Raw genomic sequence first — 23,000 nt, forward strand, 5'->3', positions numbered from 1 at the left:
AGAGAGGGAGGCAGGGACTGGATGTCATGCTGTAACTATCTACTATTTCCAGAGAACTGGAATGAACTGAAGTTAGCCTTCGTACATGCAAGATTATTCTGACCTGCAGTGCAAGATCTGAAATGAAATCATACAAAAATAAATATTCCAAAACCTAAAGACAATGGCTCATTGCTCCTGTCTGCAAGCTCTTGGGTCTGGTTGCTTGTTGTGCCAGAAAGAGAGAGTCTTTCTGTCATTTACAATTTTTCTCTTTCCTTTTGCATTGTTTTTCTGACCAGCGAAGGCTTCAGGGTTGATTCCACCCTCCTTCAGCAGCTTGACAATGCTGTAATTCCAGCATCAGCTGAAAGCATGTGAAGGGTCTAACGGTCTCAAGGGTTTGGCCACTTGCTGCTGTGTACTATCTCAATAGGATGTGTTCATGTTTGCATATCATCTGAAAATTTCTAGACAGCAAACAGTCCTCGAGGTTAGGACTCATAGCAAGTGCATCTGCTTTACAAATAATTAGGAGTTCCTTCAAGAGGTCCTTTGAAGCAAAATTATGTATTTCTCTAAGGGAAGTCCAAGTGAAGTTTGTTACTCCAGCCATGGCAGAGAACAGAAATGCAGGGCGTGAAGCAATGGCACCGCAGCGGCGTGGTGCTGCAGGCAGGCAGCCCGTCCCCGGTGCTGCTCTACCAGGCCAGATCGAAGCGGAAAGGTGAAAATTGTAAAAGGCAAAGAGGGAAAGAGAAGTAGTGCACAGAGCATAATGCTGTTGATGGGCAGTGGGTCTGCTGGCTTTGCAGGTGTGTTTCTAGTTTCGGGCAGCACCTGTTGGCGTGGAGCCTTGCTATATTCTAAGCGTAACTTGTTTATTTACTAACCTACAAGAACTTTGTTTTTCTGAACAAGGCAGGTAACTAAGGCACTGCACAAGTAACCTGTCTTAGCAAATAGGAACACACAGGGAGATTCATTAGCAAAGAAAATTACTGGCTTCTGGTAAGACATTTTCTAATAGGTTGAACAGTTTGGATTTGGCTAGAATAGCTGGGGTTTGGATCCATCTTCAAGACAGTAGAGCTGGCTGCAGCTGTACCATATCCCTTTCACCCACTACTGGAAGAGATTGGCATATGAGATCAAGCTGATGTAATTTAGCGCATCTTAAAATATTCAATAGCCGAAGATTGCTGAAGTAATCACTCCTCCTCTACTGATTACAGAAAATCCCTACAGGGTTTGTCCCCTTTTGCTGCCTCTTGTCAAACTGCAGAGCAGGCAACACTCAACTCTATTAATAGGTCTTTTGAACATGATTAATTGGGTTTTTATGTGGGTCAGTTTCTTCCAAAATTTCTCTCTTAGTTCCACTTGCACTTGCAGCCATCCACCTGTGATGCTTTGTTTTCGTGGTATCATCTGAAAGTCTTTTCTCATTTGATGCACTATTCTGATTTTCTGCATAAGGTTTTCAGTGGAGCATTGTTTTACTCCTCAATTTTATTTGCTGCTTGCCTGTGCAGCTGTATCATCAAATTGCTTTGCTGTATTAGATGTGCAAATAGCCGTTGAGCACTACAGATCCTTTACTGACCTCCTGCTTTGCAAGTGATAAAGTTACTCTAGAGGATTCTTGAGCCAGTTGTGCAGATGGCCCAGTCTTGCTGCCTGTTTGGCTAGTTTTGTTTGGTTTATTTTTAATACTATCCTAAGGTGAAATATTTTTTCATGGTTTGTCAAACCAGATTATGGATTTGACTGTAAAACTATGACTCATCTCAGCCTTCGTTTTTCTTATTAAGAATGATCCTGGAGGAAAAGTGCACATGAAAATGTCAGATCTGTCATAAGTAATGTAAAAATGACAGCCAGGAGGAGAGGTCTCCCGGACCCTCTTTCTATCCACAGACACAGAAAAGAAATCAGTTTTGGAGGGCTGGGTCTGCAGCTTGTGCAAAGTTTTGTCATCCTTTTGACTTCATTGCATTTAAGTGTTTACATCATCCAGGTATCTAGTCCAAATACCTAATTTTTGCCTTTTATTTTGCAGGAATATATGTCATCGTTATTCATCGTTTAGCCAGGAATTAAGCATTTGAGCTTATAACTCCTATTCTTAGTTGATTCTATGAACATATTTTATCTCCCTGATATTTTATTTCCAAAAGCAATGCTATATCCAGAGTGCAATTAAACTAGTAATTCTTTGCTCTCTGTTTTGTCAGGAAGCCACTTTTAAAGATTTAATGTCTCAAAAAAGAAAAATTACGGTGGACCAGCAGTAAAAAATGAAATCCTTGACAGTTCTTCAGCACACAATATATAATGCTGTTGATAAACAGTCTGGTCTGTTGTAGTTGATAGTGTGGGGGCACAGAATTGTGTTGCCAGTTACAAACATCTGATTTCAAGGGCATGCTCAAATACTAGCCTAGTGACAGGGATGAGGTAAAAATGTGTTATAGTGATCAGAAGTGCCAGAAACCTTGAATTTAACGTCAGTGCCTGTTATAAAATGTATTGGGAAACAAATGAAAACAAACATTTCTTCTGTCATCTTTTCTTTTTTAAGGAGGAGAATCTTACTGGGGAAAACCTTTCAAAGATGAATTCAAGCCCAATTTGTCCCACACGGGACGTGGTGTTCTTAGCATGGCCAATTCGGGACCCAACACAAACAAATCGCAGTTGTAAGTAGTCACTTGCTTTTTGTGTTTTATTGTTTCCCTCTAGACATTGTGTCTTACTCTGTTAAGAAAACAAATGACATTTTACGAGCTACTCTTTAAAGTTCAGTCAAGTGAAATATTCCATTGAGTGCTGCATATTGAAATCAGGGTAGCTACAGCTGCTGTTACCCAACCTAAGAGCAAAGTGAAGCATGGCAAGAAGATCTGTAGGTTTATTATATCATCATTAATTTGTCTTTTCTGTTTTTATGATTTGAAGTTTTTGTTAATTTTTGTCAGTGTCCCCCCAGTGTTATCCCTGTAAGATCATTACACCTCTCCACTCTGTTTAAATTTAGTCCTGTATTGAACTTTTTGAAAGGGCTTAATGAAATTAAACATATACTCTATGGAAATGTTGTTTCTTTTTACTCGCCTGATTTTAAATTAAAGAGAAGAGTGTTGAAATGTGTACAACCCAGACACAGCAGAGTGCAGAATCTGGCATTCAGAATGACTTGTTTTTCAATGTACGAAAGCAAAATGAGGACTAACATGAAGAAAAAATGAATGAAGAAGCAGGAAGAAAAACGAATGAAATTTAAAGATACTGAAGTTGTAATAACCTTCTTTATGTGTAACATTAATACAGGTATTTGCCTGCAGTCTTTTGAAAATGTTCTGTGTCACTTTGAGCCAACTATTTCTTGGTTGCTCTCTACGTACTGCAATAGAAAAAAGTTGTACTTTCATTGGGAGCCCCAGGAAAGACAGTGTGTGTGGTGTGTGTACAGTACTGTGTGTTGGGACTGGGGAGGGAGGGATGGGGTTCTTGGTGTTGGTCTTCATGATGCTAAGTATTATTATGGCTTGTAAACTATGCAGTAGTGTGGTTAGCTTTAATTAAACTCAAGTGCTTGTCTCAGGGCCTTTAATAGGCTTACTCACATATTTAAGACTAAGCACATGTTGGGCAGTTTGCAGGATCGAGTTGCTGTAGAGCTTATTTTGGATTTGAATGTTATTGCCAGCACTCAGGTGCTAAATTAGTGGAGAGTAGAGGCTTTTTTTTTGGAAAAAAAAAAGGATTTAGAAACAGACGTTATAGAGGCAGTTCATGAGTGATGTACCATATTGAGTCACATCATCTGCGGCTGTAAATGTGATCATATGTTTCCCTAAAGTTTGCAAATGAAATATGAAATTCCTTTGTATGTGAAGTCCTTGAGAGATTCCAGCTGCCCATATTTATAAAGCTTCCTAGGCACTGTTTAGGCACTTCTGGCAACTGTTGTGACCTTAGGAACTGGGTGAGTAGCTCTCCCCATAGGTGATAGGCACTGCAGTGCAGAGTGAGCTGGGTCCCCTGTGTAAGGTGATGCTCAAATAATGCTCAGGACATTTCCTCTGGGATCATCCTGAGTTATGTTAATTCCATTGTCCTTAATTTTATTTTGACTGCAGCGATGGATGAGAAGCTTTCTCTGTATATTTGCTACTGCTCAGATTTTTTTTATTACAATGCTATGTAACTGACTACTTGATAATCTTAAGTATTGGATATCTGGGAATGAAGTGGTGGAAAGTACCCATGCACAAAGCTGAGTTGTAATGATTGCCCTGTGTAGGAGTTTGCATTCTGCACAGCATCTCAAAACTTTCCTAGGGCAAGCTACGTCTTAATAGATTGTCTGGCAGATTGCAGCCCCTCCTATTTGCAATCATATAATTTCCTGAGGCAGTTGCTTATATGGAAAAGTGCTTTTGGAATGCTTATATATTTTTAGCTGTCTCTAATGTAGCGTAACAGATGGAGACAGGGAGGAGAGCCAGCACTGCATGTCCAGCCAAGATGGTCCATCGTGGTCTGCAGATCACAGTGTGGAAACCTCTGTCTCATATGCTTGTAGTCCAAGTCTTCTAAAGAAGCATTAAGCTTTAGAGAAAAGGTTTAGTAGTAAAGGTTGCTTTGGATTTGGTATTTCAGTTCCCACGTTTAAGTTTAAAAATACAACCCCCAAAATTAAAAGTCCAGTTAATTAAAAATTAAAAATCCAAGTTTCACAGGTTTTAATTACTTTTGACACTTTGAAGTACTCTTCTGCCATGTTTGTATCTGAAGCACAAATTTGCTCTGTCCAGAGGAGAAATGGATCACCGACAGGCCAATTTAATGGAAGAGAAATGCAAAAAGTAAATATCCTAAAAGACAGAAGGTTACATTGGCAGAGACTGTTGTGTTATATAACTGTATATGCTGGATACAAGCTCCCAATCATGCACAAGAAGTGCACTTCTCAAGCAGGATGCACGTCTCCCTGTCCTGCATGAGCTTCCCAGAGTCTGCATGGCCAAGGAGGCAGATGCTCAGATTAATTTTGGACTTTGTGCAAGTCACCATGCTTGGAGTACTGTTTAGGGACGTTAGTAAGGTGTAAAAATGAGAAGGCAAAACTCCAGAAATCCAAGACAAAACCCACAGAACAGAGGAGTTAAAGGATGTTTGGCCAGCGGGCCTCCCAGAGAGGAGCCAGAGAGGGAGAGGGGCTTGTCTTCTCTCAGAGAGCTTTTGCATACACTTTCCGTTTTTAAGCATTACTGGCTGTTGTTGAGTGTCAATGAGATAATATGCTAACTGTTATGTCTTTATTCCTTCCAGCTTCATCACATTCCGCTCTTGTGCATATCTGGACAAGAAGCATACGGTTTTTGGAAGGTAAGTGAAAGATATTACGGGCAGCAGTATAGCAGACATGCTCTCCTGTGTGTCTGAAGCCTAAAGAGAAGAATCTAGTGACTGTTGCAGTTGGACTGGAGCAAAATCCTAGCTCACAATCCAGTTTTCCTGGTCATGAGTAGGTGGCCAACATCACATCAGTGCCAGTCATCAGGCTCTGCCTTTTTTTCTCCTTCCATCACTGTAAGTTGCCTTACTTCCTTTCTGTGGGTGGCCCTCCAGGGAGTCATGAACAAAGTAATCATGATCCTGTAACCAACCATGTTAATATTTGTGCATGCTAATTTCTGGGACACAAGAGATTACCTCTTCAACACTGCTTTCATCCTCTTATGAGCTGTCAACCGGGAAATTAGTCATGACAGGGCTGCTCTTCATCATGCCATGGAACATAGAGCTTCTGCACAGGTTAGGTCTTTTGGCCCTTTTATTCTTTTTTATTCTGTTCTTCTTTTCTTTTATTCCTGACAATTATCATCTGTATAAAATCTGTATGTTTGTGTGCGTATGTGTGTGTACATACATACATGTTTATGTGTGTATATATAAAGATATTACCAATGCCAAGACAGCAAGCGAACTTCTTTATAAAGAAGTCTCTTCCAAAAGTCTTTTCCAGTCAAGCCCTCACATGATAAAGATCAAGGTATTTCTTACAGAAGATATTACAAAATCTTTATGTTACGGTTTGTTCTTTGCTTTCTCTGCTGCAGGTACATGGTATTTACCAAGTCTTGCATAGCTGTTCTGACAAATGCCTCGGTGCAAATGGCAGGAAGGGGAATTTTACTAGCCTGCTTCACTGGTAGCTCCTGAGGATTTTACAGTCTTTTTTAAATGAAGATCTGTTTTTTATTCTTTTCATAGTTTTATCTGTTTGAAAGGCAACAATTGAAAATAAATGCATGCACTGTTTACTTTGATTGGATGTCATACAATTGTGCTGTACAATGAAAGTGATATATTTAATCCATCTTTTCTGCCTGTGAGTTCTTGAGGCAGAAACTGGCTTCATTTTAAACAATTATTTTAGTGCCGTTAGTTCCAGTACTGATTCTGCAATAATTGCACCCTTTGAAATATATTTCTTTTTCTTTTCTCAGGTTTGTCCTAGAAAAATTTAAAAGTTCCCTTGTCATTTGGTGAAAGCAGATAAATAAAGCAAATTCTAATACTGAAAGCTGAGAGCAAGTATATTCTTGGAGGAGTTACATTACCCATATCTTAAGACTATTTCACTTAAGCTGCAATTTGAGTCTTCCTTGCAAAAATCCCATTAAATCCCATACAGTAATACTGTTAACCTGAGCTTGCCACCTCATCAAATAGTATTTGGGTTAGGACAGCTCAGCTGAAAATGTGACTGTTCTTCAGTTCTGGATGCAACCTGGCTGCAGTGACCATCCTGTATAGTCCTCTAGTGTCTTTACTGTGTTTCCCCAGTGTGTTCCAGTTTTACCATAATTCACCAGGAATTTAGAGAGTAGCTGAGCTTACTGCAGTGGAGGGACTGTGCTCCCAAAAGCCTTCACACCCTGTGTAATATCTCAAGTACCTTATGAGCAAAATAGCTCAAATGATGTTTTACAGTGTACCTTGCCCTTTAGAGAGGAATTATTTCAGTCCAAGTAAATCTGGTTAAGTGTATATAGCAGAGATTTATAGCAGTTTTAGCAGAGACTGTCTTAATTTTTGAATTGTTCCTGCTACTACAGAAATCTGAACTCAGTTGCCAGAGTAAAGAAGTGGTGCTGCTTTCTCAGCACTGCAAATATTCTTAGCTGAAATACAAAGGAAAAACTTTATTAAAAATGTTGGTTTAGAATCATATTTGGCTCCCTGCATGAAAACTGTGTGACATCTTCATATGAACACAGAGCAGGTGAATTTTACTCTGGACTCTCTTGCATGTAAATGAAGATTAATTCAAAGAATGTAAAAAATGAAGATGCTGGGATAAATGCCTTCCAGTTACTCTATATTAATCTACAAATTGAATACCTGAATAATTGAATTTACCTACAAGTTTAATGTAAAAGGCTGATGTGTGCAGCTCTTAAGATCTATATTCTCTCATCAAAATCCTTCAGCTGGTTTTACCTGCATTTGTTTTTAAAAGCCATAAAAGCCAAAAGATTCCAGACATTGTATCTCTAGTGAAACTCCAGCTTCAGTTTGATATTTTAGATCCTGGGTGTTTCCAGGATTTGGTGACTGTATCTGATCTCAAACTGTATAGCACAATAATATCTGGGAAGCATATCTAGTAATAATATCTAGGTTTAAGAATAGAATGAACCGATTACATCAGAATTCTTTGTTTCCATGAATGTTAAACTGGATTGTCTTAATTGGATGCTTACTGGCCTGTTGTGACTTTCATATAGATTTGAGGATTACTTATTTCAGTTAATATAAAAACCTAAATACTCTGATCTCAACTGTACCCTCAGCTTTCTGTGTGGCTCTGTTTCATGTTAGTGAGTGTCACATATGTATCTTTGAGAGCAGGATTTGACCTGTTTGTAATTCGTATAGAACTTTTCAGCAGGCTTTCCATACTTGGAGAACAAAAAAGAGTGAAAGAGCAATCATTCCCCACCCCTTTCTTTATTTTTGGTCCTGTGTGGGATGGAACATTGAAAAGTTCCTTCTCTGGAGCTGCATCTTATTCATGTCCTCACTGGTTTGAAACACAGTTTTTGCATAGTAGCCGCTATTAATGTTTGATGTTTGGCTGCTAAGTATGTTTGGAAAACACACCAGCTGCAGGCAGTGGGACTGTGAAGAGCTGGCACGTGTCTGGCTTGGTGCACTGGAATTTTCAAGTCTCAGGAGAAGGCTGTGGCTGGAGGACAGGGAAGGCATCTTGTCATGATTGTGCTGCCCACCATGGCAATAATGAGGATGGATGTTACTGAAAATAAAGGAGATAATTTGGCATGGATGGGGAGCAAAAACAAAGGCAGAGAGTGAGAGAATGATGCCTTCCCTTGGAGGTGTGTTGCACGCTGCATGGATTTCCTGCTCCAGCAGAGCTGCCTAGATTAAATTAGTAATTACCATTTCTAGTAATTACCATTTCTCCAGACTTAGAGAATGCTGTAATTAATGTGAAAACTAACTGGTGGCTTTTGTTGGCTTCTAGCTTGCTGGTAAGATGTTTAATTTAGAAAAAAAATGTAAACCAACCAACACGCATTTGCTCTGCACAGAGTGGATGAGAAGCATTTACAGGGGACTGCTGCATGGGGAAGGTCCAGTCTGCTGCTGTTGTGGGCTGTGTGCCTGGGGACTCCCTCTTACCTATGCTAAAACTGGGAGTTCAACTGTTGTGTGAGCTGCATGAATTACAGGGATGTTACAGCCAAAACACCAGTATAGGTTTACATTCCTGTCTGGTGCAGTGTATGAAATTTAGATGCAAGCACATCCCATCCATGTTGTTATTATATTTTCTATTACTCCAATGGTTCACAGCTCCTGTGGATCAAAGACCTGGTACTTTTGCTTTTTATAAGCAGAAATAGAAACATAATCTCTGTCCCAGAGAGCTGTGTAAATAGAAAAGAGACTGCGTATAGATACAGGAAAGTTGCGACAGTGACCTGTTTCAGCCTACCTTTCACTGACAGTTTGCACTTTCTTCAGAACCAAGGAAAAAGAAAGCCCCAGGAAAAAATTAAATGGCTTTGTGGATGTTTTTGGGGAGCTTGTTCTGAAGCTAAAGGGACACATGAAAAAGTGCATGTTTAAAATGATAGTGGAAGGTGATCAAGCCATGCTGATCAACAGGAGAGAAATGCTGTCTTGGAATTTTGGGTGAGATTTAGGACAAGCAGAGCATGGTGGGTTTGAAAGTGGGGGCAGGTTGCAGGTATGTGATGTGATAAAAAGAAGGGCAATAGAGGGACCAGAGAGAAAACTGTTGTGGTCAGAGTGGCAAAGCTGGAAATGATCTGTGCAGCAGTTCTGTGTGTTTATTAGAGCATCACTTGTATTTGTCAAGAACTGAGAAAAAGATGTGGCAACTGAGACAGGAGATGAGTATACGGAGGACAGTTTTCCCCTTTGTATGTGGCTGTGCGTATCTGCTTATGCAGATAACTTTTAACTGTCTCTCGAGGTTTCTGCTGCTCATTCTTCAATTCTCTTGTTCCTGGAAATAATGAACAAGGTGGTTTGGGAAACCTCAGACTTGGTCAAATTGGAGGGACCAGTCAGTAGCTGACATGCACTCAGCTTAGTCTTCTCTTTTCTTCCCTCCTCCCCTTGCCAGATGCTTTTGTGGAAGAAAGTTTTCTTTCCTTGGATAAGTATCACGCTGTATTAAGTATTCCTTAACCTGTTTAATGCTTTCTACTGCAATTCTCTAGAATGGGACAATGAAGGTAACTCTTGTCCTCTAAAGTAGTTAGCTACATAAAACAACTACCAGGTGTTATTCAGTTACCCAGGTACAGTTAAATAATGCACAGTGTCTGTTTCCACTTGCAGCATTTTCTGTATGATTTGAATCAGTGAACCCCAGTGGCTTCTAAGCTGGGAAACTCATGTTCTTGTTGCTCTTCTGCTTTAGTACATCTGAAGAACAGAATTGTGTGATAGCAGAAGAGCTGATTCTGTTGTTGAATCTGTGTAGGGAGCCTGACCTAATTTTGCACTGCAGAATCTGCTCCCCAGACACCAGGATAGGAGTGAAGAGCAAGGTGGGAAAATAAACCAGGCCGCCCTGTGGAAGCCGTGGCTGTGGTATCCTGTAGCACATGAGGACTGGGCTGTCAGAGCTGCATGAGGGCTGCTATCATTTCCAAAACAGTTGTGTGATCTCTGAAGAGGAACCTGTGCCAAAGCAGAGAAGTCCTTACATGCCAGGTTCATCTGCTGAGTCTAGTTTCAAAATGCTTTTTTCCAAGTTGTTTTATTTTTTCAGCACCCTTCATTACTGCGTCTTGCCTGCTAGATTAAGCCCTTATGAGAGATTGAGATGTTTCGACTACGTCCTTGTTGCAAGTTCAGATTGCTTGCTCCATTTCAGATGGGGTGTATACATAGAAAACATTTTGTTCTGAGTGTACGTGTTTGTGCATGTATATATTGTTCTCTCTGTGTGTGTATATAAATGTATGTACTCCTTTTTATAAAAATAACCTTGAGGGCAGAATGTGTTTACAAAACAACAAGTTTCTTTCTGGTTTCTGTTTCTAGTTTAAAGCATTTTTTTTTAAAAGTCCAGACATTGTTCTTGTATCATCTACTGACCAGGAAACTATCATCTTGGACCGTTGCCATCCCCAGCATTACATAAGGCTTAATTCCTCTAATTCTTCTAAACAAAAATATGAGAAATAGGAAGTCCATGTGTGAATATCTGTGAGACTGCTAGGGAGCTGCAGTTTTCTTTGGGAGCAGCACTAACTAATGTACAGCGAGACTTTCATTGACATATCGCAAATGGGTAGAGCTTGCTCCAGATATTTCACCTACACTTCATGCAAAGACATTGGCAGTGGTTATGAAGCAAGGTTACTAGTTTGCATAAAGGAGCCTTAACAGGAAGTAAGATTTTAAATAACATCTCTAAATTTGAAATGCAAAGATTTCCAGTGCTAACTTAGCTTAGTTTTCAAGAAAACAGAATTGCATGAGTAAGGGCACATTTTTGTTTTCATTACTATGCTAACAGAAAAAAACCCTAAGTGTACCTACCTTGTCGTCCATGCTTAAATGTAATGCAACATTTATCAAGCTCCTCTAAAAATACAACAAGCTGTCTCAGGGATGCTGAGCTAAATATATAGTTGAGATCATCATTTCTCTGTTCAACGTCTCCTGGAAGTACACAGCAAACCCTTGGTTTCACTGGTTGTTCTAATGTAAATGGTGTCTTGAAAGTATCATCCTCTCCACTGTAGGATGTCAGCTGAACGTCTGTTTAAAACTCACTTGGTCAATTTAGGACAAAGCATGCGTGGCACCTTATAAAAGGAATAGAGCCAGGAACAGTGGAAAAGGTTAAACTTGTTTCTGCCCTTCTCCCTTCCCTTCCCTGCTGTCCTCCCAACTTAGCACAAGTGAGAGTGCGTGAGAAAGGCTAACTTGTGTGCTCTGTCACTGTGTAACGTACTTAGCACACGTAAAGAGTATAAAGGGGTATTAGTCTGAACTTCTAGAGTTTGCATTTTCATTTAATGAAAATGATGTACAGAGTTCCTTATGCCGAGACTCATATTTATTCATAGAACAGATTTTATCTCTTTTTGTGCAAAGTTAGTGAATATTAGAATAATATTAGGTAGTAGCACTTTCTTTAGAGGGTTTTTTTTTAATGCTTTAATGTACTGATCTGATGGTCTTTTCTACATATAACTTGTATGGGCTTTTTTCTTGGCAACATGTCTGTGAGCTTTTCTTCTTACACCCAGAATATGTGTTGTGGGACAGGCAAAGAATCCCCAAAACTACTCTGGCGTGTTGGTTTCCTCATTCATTGAGCAGCAATTGCTGTAATGGATGCCAGCGCATGGGCTAAGACACATTGTATCTCATCAAACTGATTTTAGTGCTGCAATGTAACATTGTGAGATTTGATGATAACAGCATGTAATGTTTCGAGAGCCTGCACGTACATCGTTTCTCTACTTAGACAAATCAGAGGAAAGTTTGCAAAATCCTTTATGGTTTGAGACCTTAAGTTGGAATATTCCATTTTTTAGCATCCAGCCATGACTGCCCTGATTAGTGTGTAGTTCAGTTTTTACTGGCTGGGTGATGTTTGCAATCAGATCTTGTCCTTTTTGGATTTTAATTTTTACTGATGAAGCACCAGCCTCAGCTGTGCCTGATCCTTGACAAAGCTTCCAAGTGCTCCCTGAACAAAAGTGACTAGTAAATTATTTCCAGTTCCTCTGGTCAGAGCTCTCTTCTCTGAGCTGCTGGTTTGTATTCAAATTCTTTTTTATTTTTTATTGGTATTATGGCAGTGTCTAAAGACATAAACCTCTATTGAGGGCTTACTGTGCTGACACTGTAATATGCATAGAGATACTCTCTGTCCAAAATGTTAGAGAATGCAGGGGTGTAAAAGAAAGCAATTTTCCATTTTAGAGACAAGAAGCTAAGAAGAAAAGAGAATTACATGGTCTGCAGGCATAACAACTTTGTCTTCTTCCCCCTTAGCCCTTTATAATCATGTCAAAATAGACTATTTGGGTCATTTACCGATGACCTGTGAATGCCGTGTCTATCACAGCCTTTTAAAATGTACAAGTGACAAAGTATTCCCAATGAAGTTTAATTAGCATAGCGACTGAAGATTCGTGAGCATCGCCAAAATGCATTAGGGCTAATATTGTAGGAGGTCTAGCTATGGGCTAAGGGATTACTCAGTTGAGATTGCCAGTGCATAGCTGATCTGGCTATTTCAAATTATCAGAACCTAATTAAATGAAAACATACGAGCAGATAATGAGTGGAGCTGTTGGCTAGAAAATCCTCCAATGTTAAATCAGAAGTTTCCTTTAGGGGCAATTAAAATACAATGAATATATCTTAGGCTGTGTGTTAATCATCAGTATTATAAGTGAATCTGATACTGGCCTGGAGGAGGATTTTAAAATTGAGTTTTTCTTATGAACTTTCCAAAGTTCATGCAAGGTCTTCAAGCCCTCTGCAGCTTTCCCCAGTGTGCTACTTCCAGTTGCAAATGAATGAGGCTGTTCTAGCCTGCGTATGTGTTTTTCATTTGTTCTTAAAAGTCACAGCCTGATTACAGAATATCGTCAGGCCCTTGGGCAGTAAAGGGGAGAAGTTTGGAGCAGTGCAGCAGCAACGAAATGTTAGCAAGGATGGCTCTGCTTGGGGCAGGTGCTGAGCAGCACCCTCTCTGACTTGCTTCATTTTATTTTCTGTGATGGGGTCTGTCTTTTTGGTCGTGTTTAGTGTCTGTCCCAGCCCATGGGGCGGCAGTGAGGGGCAGTGGTGCTGCACTAAGCACAAGGGGTATCAAATGAGAAGGACCCACTCGCCTCTCAAACCATGGTGGTCAGCCTGTTTCGCTTGGTTAACGTGGCTCTTGGGAGGAGTGCGTGAGGCATGTAGTGTGGTGCGGAGTGGTAGTAGACAGTGTATTTCTCCATTGGATCAGCTGAGACCATTGCAGGTGATAGCCAGGGGCCTCTACTGGCGCTGGCTGGGCAGACTGTCATGCCGGGACTGGAGAGGGCTGCCTGGCTGTGAAACACCTGCAAGAGTGAGATAGCCTAGTAGAAGTATATAATGGTGAATGTGAATATGATGTGTGTTTTGGTTGAGGTATTGCTTATTTCTTTGATGTGAAAGCAGAGTTAGGTGATAAAACACTCTACATATTCCACCAGTTTGATTTTTTTTTTTTTTTTTTCCCCACCAGTTTCATTTAATTTGATTTTCCTCCATTTCATCTGCCCAGCCCTTGACAGCCTACTTGTGCTGGTACCGGAGTCCCAGTAATCCCAGCAATCAGGGGGATTCAAAAAGTTGCCACAGTTGCCATTCAAAGCAGTTGCCACCCCATGAAGGCTGGAGGATTGCTGGCTCTCGGATTGCCCTGTCCCATGGGCTCCTCAATGGCTGGCTCCTGCCCTTGCTGCTGAGCTCCCAGCCCCAAACTCCTCTGGCTCCAGGAGCAGTTTTTTGAGAATTATGGCTGCTTCTCATTGTTCCACAGCCATTAATATGGGCTGTATTTTTGGTTCCTGGCCACATGGCTTGGCTCTATTAAAACAGATGTTGTCCAGCTACAGCCTGCTTTTCTAAGGGATCTGGATCCCTCGGCATCAACGGCCTGTCTTCATTTTTATTTACTGCTCTTCTAAGTATAGCTGTTTTCAAATTTAATTGGGGATGATGATGTGGATAAAAGTGTTAAATACCTTGGGACCAAGATCTGATCCCAGCGGGACCCCGCTGGAAACTCAGTGGTTCTATTTAAAATTAGATTTTGACACCTGTCAGCCAATTTTTTATTTAATGTGTGCTGTGTTCACTTAATATCATTCTGGTTTATCAATCAAAATATCAGCCGCCTTCCAGAAGTCTGTTCCACGGACACTGTTATCCCTGTTAACCACATCTGTTGTCTCAAAGATAGAAGGCTGTTTGACAGACTCTGTTTTCCACAAAACCTTGTTGATTGCCGTTACTTATTTCCTTTCTTTCTTAATCATGTCCTGTCTCTGCTATTCCATTATTTTGCTGGGATAGATGCCAGGATGACAGTCTTATAATTATCTGGGTCACCCTATTAATCCTTTCTAAATATCCTTTTCTGGAACTTTCCCATTGTTCCACGCTTTTTGAAAATGAACATGCAACAGTCCAGAAAGCCTTCAGCCTTTCTTAAACATTTTCAAGCAAGTATTTGGACACGCTGACTTGAAAAATGAGAGGCCAGGGATCTAACATCCTCGTAAATAAAAACTGCAGTGAAAAGCGTCCCAGCATTATCTTGTGGCTGTGACTTGATGCTCTGCTGCTTTCCCAGAGCCCTCACAAGCTCACGGTTGTGATGTGCTTTCGGAGCAGTCCTGCACTTTCTGCATTATTGGTGTTATTATGGACAACTCTGTCACTGCTCTCCAGTAGTGCTGTAGTTATGATTCCCTTTCTTCCTAATATCACTCTTTGGTCTGATATACAATTTAGAAAAAAAAAGTAAAAAATCAGAATTTAATTAAAACATTTGCTTTCTTGACCAAGTCTGTTAGGTTATTTTTCAAAGCTCATGGGAGTAACAAATGATCTCCAAATTTATGGATGTAGCATTAGCAAGTGAACCCATTTTGAAATGGGTTTGTGTCTTCTTGCACAGACGGCTGTCCACAATCGCTCGTTCTCCATCTTGCTTATTTGTGTGGCTACTGAGTTTTTGGACAAACAGCTTTGCTTTGCCTCTGAGTGTTTGACTTTTCCAGGTTCTGTTTAATTTTAAATTCAAATCCCAGACTTGAGAAAAAATTCTTACCTTCCACACTGAATGACATTATCTTAGGTATTCCAAATACAGTTGCTGATTCCCCTTCCCCAAACACAATGGTTTAAAAATTTGCTAGAGTAATGGCCATAAATTAGATATATTAGATGTAAGGGTGCAGGAATATTTTGAGTGTGTTGTGACAGCTGGAAATCGTGTCCTTCCTCTTTTAGGGTGGTTGGTGGCTTTGAGACTCTGACTGCTATGGAGAATGTGGAAAGTGACCCAAAAACAGACCGTCCCAAAGTACGTGTAAAGCACCTGGGGCTGTGCAGGAGGGAGCGAACGCATATGGCCTCACATGGCACTGTGGTTCACCCCACTGACGCTTCTCTGAAAGCCAAACTTGGGGGAGATGGCGCAACTTAATCAGCAGATTGATTTGCTCTTCTTCTTCTGCTCCCAGGAGGAAATACGAATTCAGACAACAACCGTTTTTGTTGATCCATATGAAGAGGCAGATGCCCAGGTGAGGATAGTTGGTTGGTTGGTTGGTTTTTTTTGAAAGGCCAAAGCTCTTCTCTGGAGAACTTTGTAACTTAATGCCTTTTCTGTGAACATGGGCAGCCCCTGGCCCATATGGTTGCAAGCTAAGATTAAACAGCTGCCATTCAGCATTGCCTTGTGTGCCAGGATCATTGCCGCTCTTTCAGCGGAGAGGTCTTGTAACTGAGTCTGGCACAGCTCCCAGTCCATCACACTTACAATGGCTTCCTTTCCAAATGCCCACAGTAGTTTCGGATAGCTGCAGGTGGGAAGAGAGGAGTTTTGTTATAATGGCTGCAGAAAGCCTGTTTGTAGTGGCCCTTGAGGTCTGTCTCCTAAAGCCTGCCCTGTAATCATAGTGGTGCTGATTGCTGTTTTAGAGTGCTTTAAAGCTTCAAAGAATTGTATACATTTTCTCCTTACTCTGGACTAGCTCTTGCAACAGATTGCACTCTCTGCTTCCCACAGGTTGCTGCAGAAAGAGAGAAGGTCCAGCTAGAAGAAGAAGCAGCCAAAACAAAAGCTGAGGCAGTCCCACCAAAGAAAGAGGTCCAGACTCCTAAAACTTACCGGCAGGGGATTGGAAAATACATTAACATGGCTGCAACGTGAGTTCCCTGCCCATCTGAACTTTGAGTGTTTTAGTTGCCTTTCCTGCTGGACACTGACCGTGGCCAGTACCATTGCTCAGGTGTTTGGTTTGTACCAGCAGACTTTGCAAAGACACCTTCATGCAGTCCTAACAGTCAAGAGTTCCCTCTACTTCTGTAGTTTTTCGAGATTACAAGTTAACTGAGCTTTTCTTTCAGCACTTGAATGTGACCGAGTTGGTCTTTAACAGCACGTGCTGACTTCAGAACTGTGGATACGTTTCCACAACTCAGAAGTCCTTAAGGAACTGTATTGTGTCACTTCCTATATCATCTTTTATTCTCTTCCTCTTCTGCAGCTATTTCTGAAGGCCACAGTCCCACAGATGTTTCTCTTTTAGCAGCTTCTCCCCTGCACAAAGTAGTTGCCTTAAGCCCATATCAGTCTGCTGATCTGGTTCCCTGTTCAGCCACATGAACAGTTGTAGCAGCACAACTGAAATGGCCGGAAAGGGGAGCAGGTTCCCAGGCTTGCCATGGGAGCACAGGGCGTCTGGCGAGTAGCTCCAGGGTGCCTGGCTGGTTGTACAGGCTTGTCCTAAAGTATCCCCTCCCAGACACCCTTTGTACACCCGTTGGGATTGGCAGCATCACTTGCTTTCCTAAGGACAGTACAGAATCCCACCTGAGTGGCAGCTTTGCATGAGTTTTGGACAAATTAAAATAGATGCCTTCCACTTGATTTTTTTCAGACTTCTCTAAAAGCATTTGCAAAAATGCTGTTGTCTGTCTGCTGCATAAAGGCGTGTATTTATGCATCCACAGATCTGGACAGCTATTTAATCAGCTTGTATGTGCCTGCGTGATTTACAGGCATTTGCATAACTGTGAGAACAAAACTATGTTAGCCCGTGTAGGTCAGTTTGGTGTGTCAGTTAAGTGTTTTGGTTACAAAATATTGCTTGTCCCTTAAAATACTATGTTTAGCTTAAAATTGCTGCCATTCTGCACTGTATTTAGAGAGGAAACCCAGGCAGAGTTTGCAGCTCTGTGGAAAGGGCCAAGTAGCACAGAAAGGACTTTTCTTTCCTAGTCCTTCACTCATTGCAGCCTGCCTTGAAACTGGGAGTTTGGGCTGTAGCAGCCCTTTGGCAGGTTCAGGGCTCTCCCTATCAGCTACTGATATCGGTCAATAAAACCACAGCACGTGAGCTGGCTGAGTAGTGTTTCCATGGGGTTGCAAACTCTGCTCAAGAGAGGCTGTGAACAGCAGCAGCGACTGCAACAGGCTGTGCTCAGGAAACAGGAAAGGATCTGAAAAACTTGCCCAGCCGCTTTACACCTAATTCCCCATAAATCCTTTTGCTGCCACAAATGCAGGTGAGGATGCAGGGAGAGAACTTGTGGCTCACATTGTCATCGTGACTGCTAAAAATGTACAGCTGTTAAATCTTCAGCTCTGACCTGGAGAACTTGTTGGGTTTTGAACACACTCCTGGAAGTGTTCAAAGCCTGACCCAAACCATCCCCGCAGACTGACACACTCTCCCTCTTTTTGGGTATACCAAAGGCCCCCATCCCCACCCCCCTTGCAGTCCCCATGCTGGCATGGAGCTTGCACTCCTCTCTAATTGATAAGGGATGGGCTGGCTCCGATATAGCCGTTGCTGGGAGAGGAAAGGCATCCAGCTGCCCTGATCCCACCGAACAGTAAATAGTCCCTGAGAGTTGTTTTCATTTCGCCTCCAGGAAGCGCAGCGTGGAAGATGACGGGCCCTCAACCAGCACAGCTGCGAAGAAAGAGAAAAAGAGCACAGGCTTTGGGGACTTCAGCTCCTGGTAGCAGCACGGGGAGCCTAGCACTGGAGCAGCACAGCAAAAAAAGAAAAGGCGGCCTCCCACATGTCCCCGAAGAGCCCAAAAGACAGTCTGTCCTGGGGAGGGAAGGCACCAGCCTGCCCTTCCACTGGGAAAGAAAACTGTTGCTTTGTTAAGGCTGGTTAATGTGGCTTTGTTTTCTAGAGAGCTGTGTTCCCCCCACTGCATCTTCCTCGAAGGCCTTTTTGTTGTTGTTTTGCTAAGCGGGGAGCAGGCAGCCCAGCTCCGCTGGGGATTAGCTGGAGCCTTTCTCTGCTTGGCTGGCAGCAGACCAGGCAGAGCCCAGCCTCACAGGACGCTACTTCAGTGAACAGCTACATTGGTGAAAGAGCTCCTTTTACAGGTAATCGTTTCCAGACAAGCCAACTCTGCCAAATGAAGGAATGAATTAATGTGCTGGGGAAGCGCCTGTGCTGCTGTAGCGCTTTCCGGAGGGGAGGAGAGGGCTCCAGCCTGTCCTGCCCTTCCCTTCCAGCTGCCTTTTGCTAGTTCTCAACAAGGACCAATTCTGTCTCTTGCTCATTGTGGGCCTGCCTCCTGGCTGGACTGACTGCTCCAAAATGAGCTCTCTCTCTCTACCCGTTTAAGTCTCTGACAGCCTGAGAAGCAGCGAATCTAGATAAGGAGGCTGGGGTGGCTGCACCACTTGTTCCTCCCAGTGGCTGGCCTTCCCTGAGCCACTGGGCAGTCAGGTGGGCCAGGACACACCAGCTCAAACCTGCCCTTGGGTGCCGGAAAGACAGCCTGGAGCAACTGAGCGGGAATAGAAACAACTTTTTTTTTTTTTTTTTTTTAACCGTCCCTAAAGCCTGCTCTTTGCAGGGGAACACACACTGTAGACTGCCCTGACATCAGTCCTCCCATCATTAGGGAAAACCATATAATATAGCTGACAGGCATCTCGGATATTTCCGTTGCATACCCACAAATTATTAGGAAGCTTAGTAAAGGCCTTATGAGGTAGAGATATATCAGCCTGTGAAGTTTTAATCCAAAAACGTAAGTGTGTTACCATCACTTAGATGTAGCAGGCTAGATCCTGAACATTACTTTTCAGTTCATCTTGGGTGTTTTCAGATGACAGAAATACCCTTCCTACCTCTCTGTGTGGCTGAGGAGATAGTTTTGTAATCAGCTTTGTAACAATACATTTATATTGGTGGTTTCACATTTTAAGAGAAGACTCCATTTATATGAAATTGCTGTAAAAACTTTTGGTAAAATGTTTTGCATTAAATGATTTTATTTTCTTTTGAGTGCTTGCCTTTGACTCTTCAACTGTCATTTCCAAGATCATGGTATTGCAAAGCTGATTGTCGTAGAAGGAAATGATTCATTCCTACTTTTTAAGATGCTCATAAGGAACTCTGGGATCTTTGCGGATATGATTACATCTTTGTTATATCATAGGAAGTTCAAACTAGTTTGAAAGAATAATAGGGGGTTTTTGTTTTGCAGCATTTTGCAGCGTGTAAGTTTGAAAGAATGTGTTTGATTCCTGGAACAGGGGATATGATGGTACTTTCCTCAAGCTGAGTTTCTTGTGTCTTATTGAAACCTTTTGCTTCTCCTGGATTGGCCTTTTCCTGATAAATTGTTATTGATCCCTTCTACCTAACTTCTACTTCAGCACACTTTGAGTCGTCAAGTTCAGTGTTGCTTGAGCTGGAATGGGCAGTTTAATGAAATCCATGAGAGTAAAATGCTTTTTTGTACTTGATTAAAATGGAGATTATGAAAGAAAGGAGCTTTTGATTACAAGGAAGGCAACAGAGGTGTGGCAAGGACTCCTGTTTCAGCAAGAGTCCTTGTTACAGATTGATATAAGGGACAGTTTCCTTTCGAGGCAGCAGGCTGCAGAGATAACTACACGCTTTCCCTTTCTACTTGTTTTTTGGCAGAGCTCACTGCAGCCCATGAAGGACCACTCCCGTGCAAAGTGCAGACAGGACTGCTGCCCTTCCAAGCACTGCCTTTGCGCTGCCCGTTTTGTTACAATTTCCCACCATAACATCAGACACAAAAGAAAGAGCAATTTCCTGGCTTCTAGGAAGGGCTGAGCGTAACCGTTTTAGTTTTGCTCTAAGCAGGGGTGAAGCTCTTCAGCCTCCGTTCACCGCTCAGCCTGAATTTGGGCTGGTCTGCCGGTGCTCCCTGCTGTTGTTGGTGGGACCCAAGCTGGGAGATGCTGGCTCTGGCTCATCCCCAGGGTGCTGCAGTGGTGCGCGGAGGTCGAGCAGTTTGGCCGAGGCTGTGTGCTGAGTCAGCAGCTGGGCTGGGGTTTGTACCAAGAGCAAGGCAGGGCAGCAAGCACATCGGTGCTCAGGCAGCCAGACCCTGCAGCAAATTTTTGTTCTGAATTCCCACCTCTCTGCTCCCTCCCACACCTGTACTTTCGCATACTTGGTCAATTTTTTTTTTAACTTCAGCTTTTCTTCTGATCAGCAGAATCCACAGGGACAACGTGACACAAGCTCTTCTCTAAAAGATGAGGGAAAATGTTGAGCCATATTGACAGGGGCACAAGGTGGGTGCCCAGAGAGCAAGGCAGTGTGGTGTAGCCCTTGATTTTACAAAACCTGGCTCTCTGCAGGGTGACAGGCAAACTTTCCACTACGTGAGTCAGGAAAGGGGAGAAAGGAGGCTTTGCTGAAACCTAACCTTTTCTGCCCCTTTCATCGCTTGGTTCTCCAGCAAGGGTGGTGTGTTAAGAGGAATACCCAAAGCAGCTCCTGCCGTGTCTGGAGGGATAGGCAGGAATTGTGCAGCCTTACTACAGAAACTCACTCCTGGGAACCACTGTGCTATTTGTAAGCACATTTTTACATTCTTTGGCTTTGACACTTTTCCAGTAAATGTGCTTAGAGAGAAAAAGTAGGATTTTAACCAGAGGCTGAAATAGTTTTTGTCTGGCCTTGGCTAGAATAATACCAGCACTCTCTTACTTTGCATTGCTCCATACCTGGGTCATTTTGCTGAAAGGCAGAGGCACTGGGTGACCAGTAAATTCATCGTTTCCTGAGATCTGGCACTGTAGCAGGGAACACCACGAGCACAAAACACCCTCAAGAAGGTGGTGGCATGTGGTGGGGCTGGCAGCCGTGACCATACAGCCGCACAAAGACGTGGGGCTTGCGGGAGACTCAGTTCTTCACCTTTGCTTTTTTTGGCATGAATTCAGCCTGGCCCCTCAAGGACCATTGTATTGTCTGTGTGGGAAACGGCACTAAATGAATGGTTTTCCAGCTAAATAGCTGCAACTCTGTTTCCATATTTACCAAGAGAAAAAGCCCAAAATATTGTTGTTCAGTTTAATTTTGCCTGTTCCCCACTGACTGGAATTGCTACAGCCCACTCTTCTTGGAAGCGAGAGCTCATACAAGCAATTGCTCTGCTTCAGCATCACGTGGTAGATCATAGAGGTACCCATCTCACATGGGGCCATGAATTGTGAGTAGTCAAACTGTGTTTCAAGGTCTCCAAGAAAATCCTGCTTCTCCCTCCAGCTCCTTTCAAGAAAGGGACCAGGCAATGACCATTCCCCAGAGCCCAAACCACCCTCAGCCGTATGGGCGAGGGGCTCAATGGGGTGGAGCAGAGAGGTGCATGCAGAGTTCAGTCCAGCACGGCTTGGCTCACTTCCCATCTGTGCTAAATTTACTACTTCTTACTGTGAATTAAAAACCACACGGAACATACTTCTACCAGGTACTGCTCCAGGATTTGTCTGTCGTGTTCTCTTGACCCTGAATGGTGGGCACGTGGAAGATGTTCGGGCCCTGGACCGGCTGCTGTTGGGATGCCGTTGGTACCAGAAGCAGAGCAGAGCACGGGTAGAGAGGAACGGACAGAGACAACCTGGAGGAGCCTGTGATGGTGGGTAGGACGGGGATGGGGACAGGAAGGGCTGCTGGCTGTGCCAGGACTCCTCAACGGAGCCTGACATGTGAGTTGTAGCTACCAGACCCTTGAGGTGGCTGCCATACCTGTGGGGTGAAGGAGCTGAAGCAGAGGAGGTGAGAAGCACCCGGGACTGCCTCCTGGGGCACTCCTCGCCTCACAGGTTTGGGAACCCCGTAGGGCACATCACAGAGGTGGCACGTCCCTGTCCCCAGGCAGCCACCCGTGCTGTTGCCTCCACCTTGCACAGGCATCCTTGGGAACCTTGCAGAGGGGGACCAAATACTTGAAGAGATCCATTTTGCTCTCCGGGTCCTTCCTGACCAATTCCTGGCAGTTTTTCGCAGAGGTTTCTCAACGTTTAGTGCTTCTGTGTGCCCCTGCCACAGGGCTGTGCCTGTCCCTGTGGGCCATGGGGTGGCATGTGTCTGTGTGTTGGCTCCAAGACAGACCTACTGACCCCAGCCTCTGCTGGGGCTGCTGAGCTCCGTTTCTGCATTTTCCAACCCGACTTGGCCCCAGAAACCTCAGGGTGAGAGGCCAGGATGAGCACTCGCTTCCTTGCCCAGGCGAGGGGGCATTTGTGCCCCTTTGGTCCCCTTGGCTTTGTCCCAGTCTCCACGATCTGAGCTTCAACGCAGCTTCGGTTCAAGGGCAGTAGTCAACCCCCCTCACTGGCTGCAAAACTTCCAGCAGAAAACAAAAATCCACTTCTCAGGTCGTTGCGGGGTTCCTGC

At 43.1% G+C, this 23,000-nt stretch overlaps 1 protein-coding gene across 5 annotated transcripts in view; it reads left to right on the forward strand.

Annotated features, from left to right (window-relative positions):
- The window catches only part of PPIL2 (peptidylprolyl isomerase like 2), a 74,336-nt gene extending 54,717 nt beyond the window's left edge, over positions 1 to 19,619 (forward strand). For all 5 annotated transcript variants that reach the window (XM_052797868.1, XM_052797869.1, XM_052797872.1 and 2 more), the window contains 6 exons: positions 2,564 to 2,681; positions 5,320 to 5,376; positions 15,583 to 15,655; positions 15,816 to 15,878; positions 16,364 to 16,503; positions 18,235 to 19,619. In XM_052797868.1, coding sequence (XP_052653828.1) covers positions 2,564 to 2,681; positions 5,320 to 5,376; positions 15,583 to 15,655; positions 15,816 to 15,878; positions 16,364 to 16,503; positions 18,235 to 18,328 — 545 coding nt within the window. In that variant the 3' untranslated portion in view covers positions 18,329 to 19,619. The remainder of the gene's footprint in view (positions 1 to 2,563; positions 2,682 to 5,319; positions 5,377 to 15,582; positions 15,656 to 15,815; positions 15,879 to 16,363; positions 16,504 to 18,234) is intronic.
- Positions 19,620 to 23,000: the final 3,381 nt, after the last annotated feature.

This window comes from Harpia harpyja, chromosome 9, assembly GCF_026419915.1.
Source record: "Harpia harpyja isolate bHarHar1 chromosome 9, bHarHar1 primary haplotype, whole genome shotgun sequence".
Classification (NCBI taxonomy): domain Eukaryota; kingdom Metazoa; phylum Chordata; class Aves; order Accipitriformes; family Accipitridae; genus Harpia; species Harpia harpyja.